General features: G+C 47.1%; 1 protein-coding gene across 2 annotated transcripts in view; it reads right to left on the bottom strand.

The window, feature by feature from the left end:
- Positions 1–8886: 8886 nt before the first annotated feature.
- The window catches only part of LOC101838154 (non-compact myelin associated protein), a 30159-nt gene continuing 18173 nt past the window's right edge, over positions 8887–20872 (bottom strand). For both annotated transcript variants that reach the window (XM_013120138.3, XM_021232746.2), the window contains exons 2-5: positions 19750–19947; positions 16783–16868; positions 12851–12935; positions 8887–11587 (exon numbers count right to left, since the gene is read on the bottom strand). In XM_013120138.3, the coding sequence (XP_012975592.1) occupies positions 11446–11587; positions 12851–12935; positions 16783–16858 (303 nt within the window). In that variant the 5' untranslated portion in view covers positions 16859–16868; positions 19750–19947 and the 3' untranslated portion in view covers positions 8887–11445. The remainder of the gene's footprint in view (positions 11588–12850; positions 12936–16782; positions 16869–19749; positions 19948–20872) is intronic.

Genomic DNA, 20872 nt, shown 5'->3' with positions numbered 1-20872 from the left:
CATTCAGCTCTTTAGTTTAAGATCCTTGTCCACACTGTTTCATGGGACCAGTGAGATGACTCAACAGGCCAAGGAGCTCGCCACCAAGCCTGAAGACCTGAGCTTGAATCCCTGGCCTGTCTCTCCTGGCCCTCCTCACTTTTTTTCCCTTGAGAGAGACTCGCACTGGCCTCAGATTTCCTACCCTCCTGTCTCCTACCTCCAAGTGCTAGGATTGTAGTCATGTTGCTGCAAGCCCAACCTTCCTACAGTGCCTTTAGAACCATTATTATTGCTACTTAAATTCTTTGTTTGCTGACTCCAGTACCTCTAGCATTTGTGGATCTCTTTCATTACGGGTTACAGTTAACTGGTCTTGTTGTTTTTTATTTTTATTCTTTTGGTTTTTTGAGACAGCGTTTCTCTGTGTAGCTCTGACTGTCCTGGAACTCGATCTGTAGAACAAGCTGATGAACTCATAGAAATGCACCTGCCTCTGCCTCCTGGGTGTTGGGATTAAAGGCCTGTGCTACCACCGCCAACAAAGTTTGCTGTTTTGCTGAATGTCTTTCATCTGTATTCTATACTGAACATAGAAAAAGTAGATTGTAGATGTTAAAACATCTTATTTTCCTCTGAAAAGTTTTGAGTTTTATTTTAGAAGACAGTTAAATTGTTGTCCTATTGTCTCACTTTTGTGAAGGCTTGGTCTTGGGTGGTATTGGTGTTGATTTTCGTATTTGAAGCTCTAGATAGAAGAGAAATGAAAAGGAAAATGCTTTTTTTAAAGAAGCACTACCCAAAACATTTCTAAACTTTATTTAAAAATATACTCAAAGGGCCGGGCATTGGTGGCGCACGCCTTTAACCCCAGCACTCGGGAGGCAGAGGCAGGCGGATCTCTGTGAGTTCGAGGCCAGCCTGGTCTACAAAGTGAGTTCCAGGACAGCCTCCAAAGCTACAGAGAAACCTGTCTCGAAAAAACAAAAAAAATATACTCAAAGATCTATGAAAAAGGCTGGAGAGCAGTCTCAGCAGGTAAAAGCACTTAATTATTGGTCTTGCAGAGGACCCGTGTTTGCTTCCCAGTACCCACTTTGTGGTTCTCAACCAGCTACAACTCCAGTTTCAGGGAATATGTCACCCTTTCTGCTTCCTCAGACACCGCACACATGTGGTGCACTTTCTTTTTTAAAGATTTATTTATTAATTATGCATACAGTATTCTTCCTGCATGTATGTCTGAGAAGAGGGCACCAGATCTCATTATAGATGGTTGTGAGCCACCATGTGGTTGCTGGGAATTGAACTCAGGACCTTTGGAAGTGCAGTCAGTGCTCTTAACCTCTGAGACACCTCTCCAGCCCACTTTCTTTCTTTTTAAAAGGTTATTTATTTATTTATTTAAAAATATAGAGAGAGACGGATGATGGTGGCACATGTCTTTAATCCTAGCATTTGGGAGGCAGAGGCAGGTAGATCTCTGTGAGTTCAAGGACCCAAGCAAGTTTCAGGTAGCCAGGACTGTTACACAGAGAAACCATGCCTGGAAAACAACAACAACAACAACAAAATGAAACAAAAACACCCCAAAACAACAAAAAGAAAACCACCCTGAGGCATATCTTTGACAAACTGTGGAAAACCAAAGATAAAAGAAAATACGAGGGGCTGGTGAGACGGCTCAGTAGTTAAGAACATGTGCTGCTCTTATGGAGAACCAAAGTTCAGTTCTCAACACCCACATGGCTGCTCACAACTGTCTGTAACTCCACTTCCAGGGGATCTGATGGCCTCTACTGGCTTCTGTGGGCACCAGGCATGCATGTGGTACACATACATACATGCAAGCAAACACGTATGTGTGATGCTCAAACCACAAGCAAGTCCAAGGTATCTGGTGAAAGCCTGGAGATTTAACTAAAAAACAAGACATTTGGCCGTTTGTGCTAAGAGAATACGTGTTTGTTCTGCCTTTATTGCAAGGAGAATGCATGTGCGTCCCCTTTATTGCAAGGATGGAGCAGCCTTATATACAGACTTACAGCACAGTGGAGAAATCCCAGGTGTAAGAGTCTGTGTTTTCTTGTACTGGATGTTGATGTCAGTGGGCAAGGCGGGGGGGGGGACTGTAAGGCAGAACTAGAGAACAGGATGCACCTGTGGTTATCAGCTGACAAGCAATGCACAGAGATCGGTGGGGGCTGGGGCTCAACACATACGCACATGAAATAAGTTTGTTTTTTTGAGACAGGATTTCTCTGTGCAGTTTTGTAGACCAGGCTGGCCTCGAACTCACAGAGATCCACTTACCTCTGCCTCCTGAGTGCTGGGATTAAAGTAGAGCACCATCAACTCCCAGCAACTACTAGGGTTAAAAAAAAAGAAAGAAAGAAGAAAGAAGAAAGGAGACACATCTGAGACCGTGGGTGTGGGCTTCTGAAAAAAGAGTGGCCTCCTCTCGGTTTTTAAGACCAGGTCTCATGTGGCCAAAGCTGGCCTCAAGCTCAATATGCAGCCTAGGCTCGCCTTCAGCTCTTTATCTTCCTGTGCGTTCCAAGTGCAGAGATTACAGGTATGCACCACCACACATGGGTAGCTGTGAGCTTGTTGGCAATGAGTCACATTAAGTAAATTAGAGGAGCAATCTAAGGCAGAGAAGAAGTATGACTGATGGTTCAGGACGAAGTAGAAAGAATCATGAGGCAAGGGTGGAGCCTTCTGTGTCCAGGAGGGCATGACAGCGCGCTGTGAGTTGAAAAGCATGGTGGAGCCCCCTGGGCCAGGGACGGGCATAAAGGTGCAGCACACGGCATAGACATGACCTTTTTGACACTTGTTATTGAGAACAAACTGTCTTAATTACTTTCCATTGCTGCAATAAATCCCTCACAAAACAACTTGAGGGAGAAAGGACTTATTTTGACTCACAGCTCTGGGGAACTGGGTGGATGCCACCCATCAGGGCTCTGAAAACACAGGAAGTGGGACCAGGCTATAAACACTAAGGCCCATGCCCAGCGACTGACTTCCTCTATTGAGGTCCTCCACCTTGGAAGGTTTCCACAACCAAATATTCAAACACATGAGTCCACGGAAGCCATTTCACACCCAAGCCACACCAGTAATTCCACATCCTTCAGCTCTAAGTTGTAGTTGCTCCTACCTCCTCGGAATTTTAAGAATTTCCCTTTACTCCCAATGCACTTCCAAGGGGAGAACTGGGCAGCTGGAGGGAAGCTGGTTAAATGCTAGTGTGCTCCTCTGAGGTCACTCATGGTGGGGCAGCATTCTCGACGAGCATCAGGATGAATCTAGTTCTAGTGAAACACGCCTGTCATCCCACCAATTAGAGGCAAGAAGATGGAGAGTTTGAGGCCAGTCTAGACAATGCAGGGAGTGCAAGGTCACTTGAGTAATAGAGAGACCCCTATCCCAAATGAAACAGAGGACCAAGAGGTCCAGGTGAATTTTATTCATTCAAAAGATTGGAGCTGATACTTGGATTGATGCAAAGAGGGCTTCCTAACATATCTGAAGGTCAGCCTGCTTCCACCTGTGTCTCTCAGATGTGCTGGACCACCGGCCTCCCGGCAGCAGCATCTGCTAGCTGCAGCAGTTTGCTTCTTTGCCAGGACATTGCTGTGGAGGGAATGGGTGTTCTGGGACAAAGGGCTACAGAGCTGAGACAATGCCCCTGCTGTGTGCTCCTATCCAGTGGGCTTCAGACGACTCCTGGAGACATTTTTGTTGGGTTACTCTACACCCACAAATAACTACTTAAAAAAGAAAGAAGGAAAAAAACCCAAACCAGGACAACTTGAGGGCTATTTAGAACAGGCATTTAAGAACTAAAAGATACACAGATGTGCCTGCTATGTCTTGCAATAGACTCTATCTTGTTTGCCTCGCCCCCAGTCTCTCCCACGCTGGCCCGTTCTGCACATTGTGATAGGACTTACAGTTCTGATCTAGACAGTTGTGTCTGTTGTCCTTGGTCAAACACTTTTGTTTATTTAAGATTTTATTTTAGTGTTAATTACCTCCCTGTGTGTGTCCCCATGTCCTCAGAAGGCCAGAGGCACCAGGTCCCCTGAAACTGGGGGTACAGGCAGTTGTGAACCACCTGACACGGGCATGGGACTCACCGTCAGGTCCTCTGGAAGAGCACTGTGAACTCTGAACCACCGAGCCCTCTCTCCAGTCTAGCATTTTCTTTCTTTAAAACCTTTTCATTACATTTTGTATGTGCATGTATGCCATGGCCTGCATGGCAAGGTCAGAGGATATCTTCAGGAGTCAATTCTTGCCTTCCACATATGGGTCCTGGGTTGTTAGGTTTGATAGCAAGTGTCTTTACCCACTGAGCAACCCCACCAGCCCTGTGCTCAAGGATTTTCAACAGCTGTTGCCTTTAAAACAAGGAAGCACTGATGGTCCTCCCCACTGGAGCCTCCCTCCTCTTCCTCACCCATCTCTATCTTTTTGGATTTTTGCTCAATGAAAGTGTCCTTGTGCTGCATAGCTTCCTTCTTTCTTCTTCTTTCTCTCTCTTCACAGGACTCACAGCAAGATCTTTAGACAGTGTACCTCCAAGGGCCTTCCGCCGAACAAAGATTTGTTCTGCGTGATGGTTAGTTGTCTGTCTCCACTGTGAGAGGTGAGTTCTAGCAGGTTTCAGGCTATGTCTGTTTTATCCTGATGTTGATTTGCACCCAGGAAATTGAGCAAGAAAGTGAGAATCAGCACATGACTGGTGTCTTTCCACTCCCGGGGTTTGCTCTGTTTTTCTTTCTGCTGTTTTTGCTTTAATTCTAATCAATACAATTTCTCTCCAAGTAACAAATGCTGTCACTCCATTCCTAAGACTGTGATGCTACAGTAAATCAGGGGAGAGCAAGTGGTGCTAGGATAACTAGATATTTCCTGTATGGAAATCAGGAACACACACACACCCTGGAGTCAATGATATGACCTTTGGAAGAAAATATAGGGCAGGAGGCATGTGGTTCAGTTAATAGAGCAGGGCCCTGGATTCACTGCATAGAAGCTAAGTGTGGTGGTTTAGGTGTGCAGACCTGTAATCCTACAACTCAGAGGTAGAGGTAGGAGAATCTGAAATTCAAAGTCATTCCCAGTTACATTGTCTTAAAAAATAAAAGTGCATTCATGATGTGAGCATGGGTTCAGATCCACAGCACCATTGTAAAAAGCTGGGCATGGCTGCTCCCACTTAGAACCTCAGCACTGGAGGAAGATGGAGATAAGAAGATCTCTGGGGCTTATGGGCCACCAGGCTAGCCAAAAGAATGGTTGAGTTCTAGACTTGGTGAGCTCCTGCCTCCAAAAGAGGGGACAGAGAACATTAGCATCTACTGGCCTCCCATGGATACCTTTGTGGGTAAGCAGATTGTAAACAGGTGTGTGTGTCCTTGGACAAAGAGAGAGTAAAAAAAGGCTTCACTGTATCAGAAGTCAATCTTGACTTTTATAATAGATGAACACATCAAACCTTCTGTTTCCAGAATCAACATAGACAAGAAATTTTATGCCAGGACTAAGTCAGGTTTTGACAATGATTGTGGTGCCTGCACCACAAGCTAGTTCGAGGTATCAGGAAAAGAAAGACCAGATGTCCAGCTGTTTGTACTAAGAGAATGCATGTGTTGCCTTTATTGTCAGGAGAATGTATATGTGTGTGTGTGTGTGTGTGTGTGTGTGTGTGTGTGTGTGTGTGTGTGTGTCTTCATTGCCAATGCTAAGAGCTCTCTCTCTTGTAGGACGGAGGAGCTTTATATACAGGTTTACAGCATAGTGGAAAAACCCCAGGTAGAAGAGAGCGTGTTTTCCTCCTGCTGAATGTTGATGTCAGAGGGTCAAGGCTGGGGCAATAAGCCAGGACTAGAAAACAGGAAGCACTTGGACTGGAAAACAGGTTGCACTTGTAGGCTGACCAGCAACTCAGAGACCCCGTGGGGTTGGGGCCCAACATCTTCCCCCTTCTTTATATATAAATTAGCACCTATCTCAGGTGACTAGGACGTTAATGCCAATCAGCATACAAATATTTATAAACAATATTTGGGAATGTGGGCGTCGTTCTTTCCAAACTACTTCCTGCTGTTAAGGGGCACTGAAATACCATGGGGATCATGACAAAAGAAAAAACCCAGAAACCTGTTCAAGTTCTTGTTTTTGTGGTCTGTAAGGCTGCATCATCTCAGCTGTTTTAGATGTTGGATCACCTGGGCCACTGCTTTAGGTGGTCTTGCTTCATCAAACCATACTAGTCTGGAAGGAACCCACAGCTTTTTATGTTTTGTGGAAACAAAAGCAGAAATTCTTTTCCCAAGTAACCTGTCCTTATATTTAAATTTAGAAGTCAAAGCCATTTTCAAAATATATAAGTTGGATTAATTTAGCAGCATTAATAATCAAATGTCTTTTAGCAGTTTTTGTTCCTTTCTTAGCAATTAAAAAATTTAAAGACAACACAACTGTACACAGTATCCAGACTCTGTGTATTTTTCATTTTATAGTCAGGTGAAGGCCTGGAGATTTAATCCAATCCACCCTCACACCTAGGATGATCTCTCAGGTTCCCCTTTCTTTCCTGCCCTTGGTGTCAGTCAAAGGCCTGGAGATTTAATCCAATCCACCTTCTCCTTAGAAGGTGATCTCTCAAGCAAAGCCTGGAGGTTTGACAATTTAATTTTACTGTTAGAAGTTGAGGTACCTGTTTTTAATTCTTTTCTTTCTCGAGTCTCTCCTCTCCTGAGTATTCTTTCTGGCCAATCTTTCCTAGTCTCTCTGGATCTTGGTGGAACCTCCAATTGCAGCGCCCGCAACACAAGCAGGTCCGAGGTATCAGGAAAAGAGGGACCAGACGTCCACTTGTTTGTACTAAGAGAATGCATGTGTTGCCTTTATTCCCAGGAGAGAGAGTGTGTGTGTGTGTGTGTGTCTTCAGTGCAAGTGCTAAGAGGTCTCTCTTGTAGGAGGGAGGAGCTTTATATACAGGTTTACATCACAGTGGAAAAACCCCAGGTAGAAGAGATCGGGTTTTCCTCCTGCTGAATGTTGATGTCAGAGGGTCAAGGCTGGGGCAGTAAGTAAGCTAGGACTAGAAAACAGGAAGCACTTGGACTGGAAAACAGATTGCACTTGTAGGCTGACCAGAAACTCACAGAGACCCCGTGGGGTTGGGGCCCAACAAATGATGATTTTATTTGAAGCAAGATCTTCCTTTCTACCCCAGGTTGGCCTCTGCATGTGACGGTCCTTCTCCCTCTGACACCTGAGTGCTGCGATGACAGGTGTTTCCCATCATGCCCAGCTGGGCTTGGTTTATCTAATGTAAGGTTGGTTTTGCATATGAAAGTCAGCCATCAGCGAGATGCCTCAGCAGCTTTTCCTCTGCAATTGTCCTTTGACCTCAACAGGCCAGGAAGACCATTAAGTCTTTGATGTCAACTTGATTGCATTTAGTCTCTTTGTTTTTTTAATTTTTATTTTTTTTAATTTTCAAAATTTTTATGTGTATTCGTGTTTTTCCATGGGTGTCGGGGTCCCCTGAAACTGGAGTTATAGATAGGTCTGAGCTGCCATGTGGGTGCTCGGAATTAAACCCTGGTCCTCTGGAAGAGCAGTCAGTGCTCTTAACCCCTGAGCCATCTCTTCAGTCCCAAGTCTCTTTGTTTTTAAAGGCAAAATGACTTACTTTTTTCTTTTCCTGTAAAACTCTTTAAGTCAACATTGAAAGAGGAAGAACTGGCCGGGCGTTGGTGGCGCACGCCTTTAATCCCAGCACTCGGGAGGCAGAGGCAGGCGGATCTCTGTGAGTTCAAGGCCAGCCTGGTCTACAGAGCTAGTTCCAGGACAGCCTCCAAAACAATACAGAGAAACCCTGTCTCGAAAAACCAAAAAAAAAAAAAAAAAAAAAAAAAAAAGAGGAAGAACTGAATAAAAGAATAGATTGAAAGGTAATTTTACGGTAATATAAGCGTGGCCATTAAACAAATTGGGGAGTGTCCCATTTGTTATTAGGAAATACAAATTAAAGCCATATCAAGACAAGAGCTCAATACACACATTGGATGACTAAAAAATTCAAGATTCTCAAAATGGCTTGTGCTGTGATGGGTTCGGAGAAACCAGAATTGTTTAACTTAATTTTGTTGTTATTTGTTGTCATTGAGACAGAATCATGTGTCTCTTAGGCTGGTCACAAACTTGCTAGTTGAAGATGATCTTGAGCTTTTGACCTACCTGCCCCAACCTCCAAAATGCTGGGATTACGGGTTACACCACCACACCAGACTTAGTGCTGTGCTGGTGATGGAACCCTGGACTTCACTCATGCTAGGCAAGCACTCTGCCTAAGAAGCTACATCCCCAGCCAACAACTTGTAATCCTCCTGCCTCAGCTTCCCCAGTGCTGGAATTACAGGTGTGTACTGCATGCCCAGTTCACATGGGAACTAGAGAGGGCCAAAGGCACTGCCGGGTCCACATGGCCATTGGTGTGTCTGGTACACGGTGGGGACATAGTCTGTGGTAAATATTGCTTCTGGTGATTTGATGTTCATGCTGCTATCTCCTACAACCCCAGTGGTTCCAGGTCCTTGACAACCCTTGGTGTTTAGCTTCAGGCTACAAAAATTCATATTGTCACATTTGAACAGCAAGTTTCCCAACTCTCGAAAGGTCTGGTGGTGGCCACTCACTCTTTCCCAGAACTCACTATGTAGCCCAGGCTGGCCTTGAACTTGTTGCAGTCTTCCTGAATCAGACTCCTAGTTCTGGGACTCTAAACATGAGACACCACACCCAGCTTGAAAGGGAGTTCTTTAAAAAAAAAAAAAGCATTTGTTAATACTACACGTAAATGAAATGAGCAACGCATGGTTGATTGAAACCTCTTTATTTTAAAATGCATGTGTTTACTCTTTCATCAATTCCAGACCTCTCCCTATGAGAACCCACCCAGCTGAGAGAGGTACCTATCAGAACAGGAAACAAGTGGGGTCACACCATCTGCAGCTGAAATCAGGGCGGGCCCTGTATTCTTGCACTGAGGACCCCCTCACGGTGCACAGAGCCACTACAGGAGCCTCACTGGGTTAGATTCATTATTGAAAAGCAGAACAATAAATCAGCTCACTTGATCCCACCCTACACATTCTGTCCACCTCTTTCCTCCTTCCTTCCCAAGCATTAGTTATCAAAAGAAGAGTTTCTTGTGGACAGGAGAGGTTAGTTTTAAGGCTGGAACACTCAAGCTGATTCCATCCCCCCCCCACCAGTCCCTTACCCACGAGTACCAGGGATGGAGGGAAGGGCCCCCGAGGAGCTGGGTCTCCAGCAGCATAAGGGTTTTGTTTGTTTTATTTTGAAAGCAGAAAATGGCCAGGGAAGCATCATACGTTGGGGCTTGTGCAGGGTCTAAGCAGGAAGCTAGTGAACATCTTTAATCCCAGCATTCAGGAGGTAGAGGCAGGAGGATCTCTGTGGATTCTAGGCTAGCCTGGTCACACAATGAATTCCAGGCCAGTCTCAAAATAATTTTTTTTGTGTGTATGTGTGTTGTTGTGTGTATGTGTGTTACATGTGTGTCACATGCTCCCGTGTGAGCATACCTGGAGGCCAGAAGAGGACGTCAAGTGGGCTGCTCTATCGTTCTCTGCCTCACTCCTGTGACACAGCTTTCTCACTGATCCTGAAGCCAGGCTGGTGGTCAGCAAGCCACCATGATTCTCCCATCTCTACCTCTTCCCAGTGTGTGTGTGTGTGGGGGGGTTTGCAGGTGCATCTCACCACACATAGCTTTTCAGATGGGTTCTGGGGCTTTGAACTCAGGTCCTTATGCTTGTACAGCAAGCACTCTTGGCCCCTGAGCCATCTCCCTAGACCCCCAGTGACCTTTTATTTAAAAAAACAAAAAAATTTACTTACATTTAATTTGTTTGCTTACTGTGTTTGTGGAGCACCACAGCACACATGCAGAGATGAGAGAATAGTTTACAGGAATCTGTTCTCTCCTTCTACTTTGTGGGTCCCGAGGATCAAACTTAGGTGCTCAAGGCTTGGCTACATATACCTACTGAGCCATCCCATGAGCTTTTCAAAGTAGTAAGAGAGAACAGTTTGGATGCAAATCTTTTGTTGTTGTTGTTTTGTTTGTTTTGAGGCAGGGTTTCTCTGTGTAGCTTTGGAGCTTGTCCTGGCACTCCTCTGTAGACCAGGCTGGCCTCAAAATCACAGAGATCCACCTGCCTTTGCCTCCCAAGTGCTGAGAGTAAAGGTGTGTGCTGCCACCTCCCAGTTTGGGTGTAAATCTTAATTCTGAAATGTTTGTCCCTGCTAGCAGATCGTCTTCTGGCCCAGGGCTCAGAGATCAGCTGCCACAGAGAATAGGTTGTCCATGTTGTGTGGTGACTGTCTCTGCAAGGTGACTAGGAAGGACACAGGAAATGCAGAATTTAATGGGCCTCAAAATACTTGTCCCAGAGGCAAGGAGACTGTCAAGAAAGCTTAGCATCCAAATAAAAAGGAGCCAGAAAATGAGGAGTGGGATAGTCCACCTGGGGCAGCAAAAGGGGTCCTGAGCAGGTACCACACAACCAGGTGCATGCGCACCTAGAGCTAGCCTCTGCTCCTCTTCCTAGAGCTAGCCTGTGCTCCTCATTCTAGAGTTAGCCTCTGCTCCTCAGGATACCTTCTCCTGGCTACTAATGAAGTAGAATTTTGGGGGGGTGAATACTGCTTATTCTGTAATATTTTTCAAGTTAAACATCTTGTATAGCCAAAGCTGGCCATGTAATCACAATGTTCCTGCCTCTACTGAGTGCTGAGATGACAGACACATGTGCCACCAAGTTCAGCCTCTGATACCCTTGTCGCTTAAGGGGGAGAAAGTTCTGGCTGGCCATCATGAGCTGGCTATCGGTCATCTACTACTGGAATAGGTTAGACGTTACCAAGTTGATTTTGTGGTTAGTTAGTCAAAATCAGTTTCCCTACACCTGATATGGGATTGGAAATCTGTTCTGCAAAGTTGTGGACATGACGCTTAAGCCAAGATGCTCCCAGTTGGCAGACCCTGGGTGACATTATCATTAGCACTTCCTGATCCTTGACCAGAACACTCAGACGTCTGTCTGTCTGTCTGTCTAGCTGTAGCATTTGTAGGACAAGAACCAGACACACACCAGTGTCTCCAGCATAGTTCTTCTCATCAGGTGACAAAAGACTGTCCTTAGCTCTTTGGTATAGTGGCAGCAGGGATATGGACACAGCTGGGGTGGCCAAGCAGAGCACAGTTAAGGATGGCTTCAAGCTGCGGGGGCTGTATATGAGAGGTGCCTCAGTTTACCCAACCAGAGAGAATTCAGTGAAGCTGCCAGCAGAGGGTGCTTCTGGGTCATCAAAGCTTTTTGCAGAGGCAGGGATGGTGCCAGGGTAGGGTCACCGAGTCTCCGCTTGGGTGTTTGCAGGACTGAAGGTCACAGTCGCAGGCTGCTGGCTGCCGTTGCTGTTTGGGTCCAGGGGAGGAGGCACAGGTGGCTTTGGGCTCTTGGGCTCCAGCTCCCGCCTAGCTCTCATTCTCCTGTAAGAGACAGTAAGGAATGGGTTCCGTGAGGATGGCTTGTCATAAAGTCACATTGTCGCAATCAGGAAGGACCTTCAACATCAGCCTGGCTCACTTCAGAAGGTTCTGCTTAACTTTAAACTGCTAGCCTTCACCCTGCCCCTGACAGTGAATGGAGTCGGAGCAGTGGCTGCATTTAAGTCTAAGGGGAGCCTCAAAGGTTGCAGTGCGCTCATGCATGCTAAGTATTTTGCTAGGAACATTTAAGACCATCTTGTGTAATTGAGAAGAGAACAGACTTAAAATGTCTACAATCCCAGGACTTTCGAGGCTGAAGCAAGAACACTTAGAGTTTGAGGTTAGCCTGGTCTAAACAGGAAGACTCTTTCGGCTTTTTTGTTTGTTTGTTTGCTTTTTTTTTTTTTTGAGACAGGGTTTCTCTGTATTGCTTTGGAACCTGTCCTGGAACTCACTTTGTAGACCAGGCTAGCATCGAACTCACAGAGATCCACCTGCCTCTGCCTCCCAAGTTCTGGGATTGAAGGCGTGCGCCACCAACACCTGGCTCAGAAGACTCTGTCTTAAATAATATAGCAAAATGTAATCCTAACTTCACTTTATATACCATAAGATTGGATAGCTAACAATAATGAGTTCTGATGTCTATGAGATATCTCATCCGTTGATAGATCCTAATTCTTTAAAACCTTTTTCTCATTTCCAGCAGGCATCAGTGTAAGCAATGTGAGGTGATGGGGTACCCACCCACATGTCAATCAGAGCTTCAGCAATGGTGGACAGAATGACAGGAGACCTGGAATTCAACGCCACCTGCTTGTTTCCAATAGGCTCTCATGATAACACCCCAAAGGCTTTAAAAATAACACTTGATGCTACTATTGTTGTTTTTGAGACAGGGTTTTATATAGCCCAGGCTGTCCTTGAATTCATCATGTAGCTGAGGATAATTTTATACTTGTGACCCTCCTGCCTTTACCTCCTGAGTGGTACCATACTTATTTATGCCGTGCTGGGGATCAAGCCCAGGCCTTCATGTATGCTAGGCAAATGCTCTACCCACTGAGCCACATCCCCTGTTATTATTCCATGTTGTGGTGGGAATATTTCCTTTGAAACCAGATGGATTGGGTTTGAACGTCAGCTCTGACAAAGAGGGCAGGAGCGCAGAGCCACCCTGGAATAGGTGAGCTGACACTCTGCCCCAGGAGTGGGGGAGGACGAGTGTGTAGGGGGACCCAGGCAGTCCTGAGCATCCTATACCTGTTGTACATCTTCAGCAGGATGAGAACCAAGGTCACAATGATGATGACAACCACCACAATGGCAGCTACGATGGCCCCAGAACCTGCAGAAAAGAGGGAACTGAAACTGTGTAGAAGCACCTGGCAGACAAAGAAGAGTCCCCAGAAACCACAGGAGTCTTCGTGCATGATGACACCAGGGCTCCCACGGGCATGGGGGGCAGAGACAGGAGGATTCCCCAGAAGCTTACAGGCCCCGAGCCTGTTGTGTACTGATGTATGATGGGAGAAAATAACAGAGACTCTGCTGCAAGCCAGGCAGAAGGGCAGGACTGATACTGAAGGTGCCCTCTGATCCCCACATATATGCCATGGCCCGCTCATGCCAACATGAACACACAATACACATCGTATACACACAATAAAGATATGAATGAATTAAAATACAAAATAAGAGAGAGCAGAGATGGTGAAGGCATGAGCAGGCATGCAGATTGGAGGGTCCCCAGTGGACACTTGTCATGAATAATTTGGATGTAAAGTATCCCCCCAAATCTCATGTATTAATGGTTTGGTCCCCAGCTGGTGGGCTGAATTACTGATCATTGACTGGAACATGAGGACCTCAAACTAATCAGCAGATGAAGCCACTGGATTTATAGTGGGTCACTAGGTGTTTTTGAAGGTCATCTTTCCATGGTCTCACTCTATCTTTCTCTGCCTCCCAGTTGTTATGAGTAGGCAGCTCACCATGCCCCCTCTGCTTATACTCTCAGCTCAGGCCCATAGTGGTAGAGCCAAGCCACCAGCACTGAGCTCTGAGCTCACACAAACCTTTTCCCCTTTCACTTGATTTGTTTTCAGATGTTCTGGAACAGCAGTAAGGAACTGACTCCCATGTGGCTCAGGCTGACCTCGAACTCCTGATTCTCCTCCTCTGTCTCCCAAGGGCTAGGGTTGCAGGCATGTGCCACTACACCAGCCTGAGTCCTCTTAGCTGCCCCAGCACAGCTCTCAACTTCTGTGGAACAGATCAGCAAGACTCCCTCCCCTCTTTCTGATAATATGCAATTGATGTGATTTTGGGGATAATTTTGAAAATATAAAAATAAGCAAAAATGGGAGAGGATGAGTCACTGTCATCTGCACCTGTGCATTCATCTGTGCAGCCGTGTATGTGCATACTACTAAATTCTGTTCAGCTGGGTGGTGGTCGCACACACCATTAACCCAGAACCTAGAAGGCAGAGACAGGTAGATCTCAGTGAGTACCAGGCCAGCCTGGTCTACAGAGTGAGTATCAGCACAGCCAGACCTGTTTCACAGAGAAACTCTGTCCCGAAAAACATTTAAAAAATAATAAAATAAAAATTAAAAAAATAAAGCCTGTTCAGATTTTACGAACAGGGACCGGACAGAGAGAAGGCCCAACAGTTAAGAGCACCGGCCACTCTGGCTGCTCTTCCAAAGGACCCAGGTTCAATTTCCAGCACCACATGACAGTTCACAACTGTCTGTAACTCCAGTTCCAGGGTATCTGGCATCCTCATACAGACACACATGCAGGGAAAACCCCAATGTACATAAAATTAGTTCATTAAAAAACGAGCACTGGCTGCTCTTACACAGGATCCAAAGTTAGTTCCCCACACAATGACTTACAACCGTCTGTAACTCCAGTCCCTGGGTACTTGACACCCTCTTCTGGCCTCCACAGGTACTACACACAGGGTGCACTTAACCCACAAGCAGAAAACACTGATGCATATTTTAAAAATTAGAAGCCAGATACAAAAGAATCTATATGGCTCTCTTTCCACTCACTAAAAGTCAAAGCCATACACAAGTAATCAGCATATCAGTACTTAGGGGCCTCCTTTAGGGAACAGGACCTTGGAGTCATTGGCATTTGAAGGCGAGGATGTAATTATTTCACTAGATCCAAGATAAATGGTAAATGGGTGTTTATTGGGGAACAATTACACAGAAAAATACAAAGACCCACGGGAGTGTTTCTCTGGCCTTCCTACCAGAGGTATTCGTTGTTTCCTGATATGGATGTTGGTGACACAAATGTGTGCACTTTTTAGTGCCTTTACCTAGATTTGCTAAACATAAAGGATAGATGACACAAGTCTGTATCCCTAGCTACTCTGGAGGCTGCATCAGGAGGATTGCAAGATCCAGGTTAGCCTGGGCTATCTATGGAGACCTTGTCTCAAAGCAAACCAGAATCATTTCTATCTGGCTTTCAGTCATTCCCCTCCTGGGGCTCCCTCCTGTTTGAGACATACTGGGCTGCTTCCAAATGGACGCCTATCCCAGCAAGGATCAGAACAAAGGGGTATGTGTGTGTGCAGGGGAGGGAGGTGCTTGTGACAGACAAGATGGAATATGTGGGAGTTGGCGACCTTGTCCTGAAATCACCTTCTCTGGGCCTCTATGGAAGGGAGGCATCCTGCCTTCCATCTAGCCGCCTGCAGGTTCCAAAGCCTGCAGCTGTCTGTCCCCTGCCCCAGTGTAGAACTGCTACTGGGGACACCCGAACCATATGCAGAGTGGACAAGTCAACAACTGAAAAGGCTGAAGAAAGGGACCCACACTCCTCAGACAACTGTTTTGTCTTCTTTTCATATTTTACCGGTTAGTTTGTGTCAACCTGGCACAAACGGATTGGCCTCTGCACCTGGGTCTGCAGGACATTTTCTCAGTTGGTGATTGATGTGGGTGGTCCTGAGTTGCACCAGAAACCAGGCTGAGAAAGCCATGGGAGCAGGCCAGTAAGCAGCATTCCTCCATGGTTTCTGCTTCAGTCCCTGCCTCCAGGAACTGCCTGGATTCTCCTGATGATGGGCTGTAAGCTGTAATCTAAAATAAACTCTTTCCTCCCCAAGTTCTTTTAGTCATGGTGAACATTACAGCAATGGAGAATCAAACTAGTATTCAGAGTCCCACGCAGCTTAAGTTGGCTTCAAACATTGTTATTAGCTGAGGATAACCTTGAACTTCCGCTCTTCCTGCTTCTACATCCCCAGTGATGGGGTCATCTATGTGCAACACACACCCAGTTTATCCAGTGCTGGCAATCAAACCCAGGGCTTCATGCCTGCTAGGCAAGCCCTCCACCAGCTGAGCTGCATCCTGTGTCTGACTTTCTGAAGATCTGCCATTGGCTTCTCTTATCCTGGGAACCCCTGGTTCTTGGTAAACATTTCCCAGGACTAACCCATTCCCACCTTCATTCGTTTGCCCATTAAGAAGTAGGCAGGAGGGGCTGGAGAGATGGCTCAGTGGTTAAGAGTACTAGGTATTCTTCTAGAGGACCCAGGTTCAATTCCCTGTACCCATATAACAGCTCACAACTGTTTGTAACTCCATTTGCAGGATACCCAACACTCAGACATGCATGCAGGCAAAACATCAATGCCTATAAAAATAAAAGAGTGCTACTCTTTAATGCTTTTATTGTTGTCACCAAGGCAGGGTTTCACTCCGTAGCTCTGGCTGACCTTCAAACTCACAGAGATCCCCCTGCCTCTGCCTCCCCAGTGCTGGAATTAAAGTATGCACCACCACCACATGTACTAAGTTGCTACTTTTCAAGGAGACCCATTTCAGTATCTTGAAAGAGGTCCAAACTTCCTTTGCTCCCTAGACTCCAGGATTTGCTGCAGAGGAGTAGGGAGTAAGAGCAGCCGTCTAAAGTCATATTGCTTGTCCTAGTGCTTATTGGTTACTCAGTGTGCAGTGTGCATCTACAGGGGCCAAGCCCTTCCCGAGACTCCTTTGAGTCTTCCAAACAACCTCCTGTGGGATATTCCCCATTTTACAGATGAGGAAACCGAGGCCCGGAGCAAAGAAAACATGCACGAGGTTGGCAAGCAGTAGGACCAGGAAGGAGGTTGACCCTGAAGCTGTCCTTGGCAACCTTCCCTCCAAAGTCCACCTTACTCTTATACAGGAAGTCTTCTCCTCTGGTCATGTTCAGTGAGAAGACAGCGTCCCCCAGAGTGGTGGCTGTGGTCATCTTGACTTTGCTGAGAACGAGGAAGAAGAAATTTTGTTTAAAACCAGGGTTAGTCTTACCATGTCTACACGATGCCTCTTGCTCTTTGCCTGGATGGTTTTCGAATTCTCAAGCATGCAGGTTCTTTTGGCAGCAGGTGAAAATGAGGCCCTAGAAACTGTGTGTCTAAAAATAGTACCCCAGAATAGAATTGTAAGGTCCCTTCCTTCCTTCCTTCCTTCCTTCCTTCCTTCCTTCCTTCCTTCCTTCCTTCCTTCCTTCCTCCTTCCCTTCTTCCTTCCCTCACTCCCTCATGACAGGGTCTCTTATAGCCCAGGCAGGTCCCTAACTCCATACATATCTGAGGATGACCTTGAACTCCACCTCCCTAGTGCTGGGCTCATAGGTGTGCAACACCATGCTCAGCAAAGAACCTAGAACTTGTTTTTTTAAAATATTTTTATTTACTTAGATTTATTTTGTTTTATGGATATAAGCATCTTTGCCTCATGTATGTGTGTTTATCATGTGCATGCCTGGTGCCGGCGGCAGTCAGAAGAGGGCATCGGACCTCCTGGAACTGCAGTCACAGATGACTGTGAGGCACCATGTGGGTGCTGGGAACAGAACTAGGTTTTCTTTTCCTTCCTTTCCTTTTTTCTTTTTGAGACAGGGTTTCACTGTGTAGCCCTGGCTGTCCTGGAACTCACTCTGTAGACCAGGTTGGCTTTGAATTCACAGAGATCGGCCTGCCCCTGCCTCCCAAGTGCTGGGATTAAAGGCGGGCACCACCACCACCTGGCTGAACCAGGTTTTCTTGAAGAGCAACAGGTGCTCTAACCACTGGGAAATCTCTCCAGACCCAGAACTTGTTTTCTCAAAGCAGTTTTATATTCGCACCAGCTCTGCTGGGTCACGGAGACAGGGACTTGCCATCTTCTCGTACGTCTCTGTGCTGGCTGCCTGAGGCATCAGCCCTGCTCCTTACAGTGAGCCTCCTCAAGTATCCCGGTCTCCACTCTCCTGGCCATAATGGAAAGAGGGGCGGGTATCTGCCTGAGACGCGAAGGGGGCCACCTGCATCAGCTGGACGCTCTGTCAGCTACAAAAAGAAGGCTCTTGGGGTCCTGGCCGTGTTCATCTATAGGACAGGCGCTGCCTTCACTTTCTCTGCCCCGCTCCAAGTCCAGAGTCCTGCCTGCCGCCCTGGTTCTTATAATCTTCAGAACCTCTCATGGCTCCGTGGCCCCTCCATGAAACCTACAGGGCTCTGCCTGACCTCCGCTTGCACATCAGTCCTCTACCCTGGGCTTCTGGTCACCTGACTCCCTTAGACAGTCTGGGGTGGCCACACGCTTCCCAGCAGAAAGAACACAGCTTGAAGTCAGACACCCTTCCCAAGAGAGTCCCCCCGCCAGACTGAGTTAGGGAGGCTGCTTACTTCCTCCCCACTGCCACCATCTGCCAGAAAGCACAGCTAGTGTCTGTGACTTGGCTTTGCATGCTCCCTGCCGGCCCTTGAAGATACAGCCATGGATGGTTCTTTTTCAGGTCTGTCTGCCTCCCCCAGATAAACTCCTATCTCCCCTTCGTCAGTGGGAGGACTGTAGGAAGGGACAGAATTTGCTTGCCTGTGAAATAAAGGGCCCTGACCTAAGGGAGCTGAGGGTTAGGGGTGTGAATAGTACTTTTGTTTTTTTGGGACAGTGTCTGGCCTTGAACTCACTATGTAGCTAAGGATGAGCAGGAACTAACTCTCCTGCCCCTGTGTCTCCAGCGCTGGGATTATAGGTGCGTGGCCATCACACCGGTTTTACGTGGTGCTGAGGACTGAACGTAGGGCTTTGTGCTTACTAGGCAAGCACTCAGCCAGCTGAGTGACAGCTCCAGTCCAGAAAGTGCTATCAAGAGTTCAAGGACGCCGGGCGTTGGTGGCGCACGCCTTTAATCCCAGCACTCGGGAGGCAGAGGCAGGTGGATCTCTGTGAGTTCCACACCAGCCTGGTCTACAAAGTGAGTTCCAGGACAGCCTCCAAAGCCACAGAGAAACCCTGTCTCGAAAAACCAAAAAAAAAAAAAAAAAAAGAGTTCAAGGACTACCTTCTCTGAGGAGCAGAGGTGGTGGGGGGAGTAGAGGGAGTGAGAGGAGAGGGGAAGGAGGAACCGAGATTGGAATGTAAAAAATAAATTAATAAAAATGTTTAAATAACATAAAAAAAGAGTTCAATGACCTGGGAATAGTGGTGATGCCTGTAATCTTAGTACCAGAGGGATGCAGGCAGAACGTCAGGATTTCAAGGCCAGCCTCAGCTACAAAGGGAGTTGAAGCTAGCCCAGGATAAGTGAGATACTATCTAAAAAATAAAAAGGGCCAAGCATGAGAATTTGGGATGAGGTTTCCCTGTCTCCCTGCTGTGTTCTTAAGCGAAGACCCTTGCTTCTCCCATCACAGCAAGATAGAGGGGCTCAGATGTGTTTCCTAAACCTATTTCTAGCCCCACAGAAAACAGGGTTTCCCTTCCCATGGCTTCCAGTGAGGACCCTGAGAAGTTCACGCTTGTGCTCATTTAGCCCGAAAGCTGCAGAGCAGCTCATGAACTTGACCTTGCCAACTGCAAAGCCTGCACTTTCCCCACCTTCCCACCTGCCCTGAGGTGCACCTGGCAGGGGTCCTGACCAGTCACCGCAATAAAAAACAGATGCACACATACACACACACACATGTGCATACACATACCCAGTCATTCCCTCATACCCACCCCACCCACTCCCACATATTCCCACATACATACATATGCACTGTGCACACATAAACACATACATACACACATACACATACCCTTATACCTATTCACATTCAGTCACATAAATTAACACACACACACACACACACACACACACACCCCACTGACCAGTGAGCAGCCTCCTAAGGACGCAGGACACAGGACACAGGACACAGTCCTCCTCAGGTCAGTCTGGGTCCACCTCCTGGGCGCTGGGCTCCAGGTGCCGGCGGGCCAGTTACTCCTCTTTCCAGAAGAACAGTGTGCAATCCCAGAGCCGGTCTTGCCTGGTCCGGGCAGCGAGGGCTCTCAATGACATCTCTGTTCCTGCCACATTAGAGAAGGTGGGAGGAGGGCGGTGAACATCGACGGCCACGGATGTGGATGTTTTCATGTGTGGGGGGTCCAGCAACTTCAATCAAGTCAGGCCCAAGACGGGGACTGAGCACTGTGCGTGCCTGTGGCCGTGGGATGTCAGGACACTCTAGGGAGGGCAGGGCTGTTTTTCAGAGAGTGAGACTAATTCACAACCACACTTGTGAGCATGGCCCTCCTGCTTCACAGGCAAGGTCTGCGTCCATCCTTGTTTTTGTTCTGGGAAGGAGTGTGCAGCCACTGTACGCATGAGGCGCCGGAGGCTTGGAATAGACAGGAGCCCCACCTAACATAGCCTCTAGCGGAAGCTCTACTAGGCTGTAGGCAGTATGTGTGTGTGTGTGTGTGTGTGTGTGTGTGTGTCTGGGACTGCACAGTCCTATCTCCATGAACCTGCCTTAGGCTGCTTCCCAGAGAAAACACACAGAAAATGACCTGCATCAGTGTTGGGATTTGACAGAAGGTTCTGCCCAGGACTTTGACCCTGCCTCCTACTGTGTGCTGCCCTTGGTCACACTGGGGACTTCTACCTCAGCCTAGCGTTAGTCACACTCACGGGCCCCACTATTGCTCCCTTGCATGGCTAACAAACCGTCCTGTGTGGGAGCTGGGCTGGGAAGTGTCGGAGGTCAGGACCGCTTACTTACACATCCGTGTCTGACTCTCCCCGGGGCCCTTATCAGGAAGAATCTGCCCCCCAAGTCTTCAATACAACACCTCCCCTCTTTCTCTGCACTGCTTCCAAGCTCCTCCCTGGATAAGACAAGCAAACAAATTCTCAGCGGAAAAAAGCCACAAATAAGCAACTGCGACCCAGAGTAACCCTAACCCATGAAAGCCACTCATCTTCCATGGAGTTGGGACATAGCCAGATAGG

Source organism: Mesocricetus auratus, unplaced genomic scaffold, assembly GCF_017639785.1.
Source record: "Mesocricetus auratus isolate SY011 unplaced genomic scaffold, BCM_Maur_2.0 Super-Scaffold_100014, whole genome shotgun sequence".
NCBI lineage: Eukaryota > Metazoa > Chordata > Mammalia > Rodentia > Cricetidae > Mesocricetus > Mesocricetus auratus.
The sequence above is the reverse complement of the archived record's forward strand: the minus strand, read 5'-3'. Positions and strand labels throughout refer to the sequence as shown.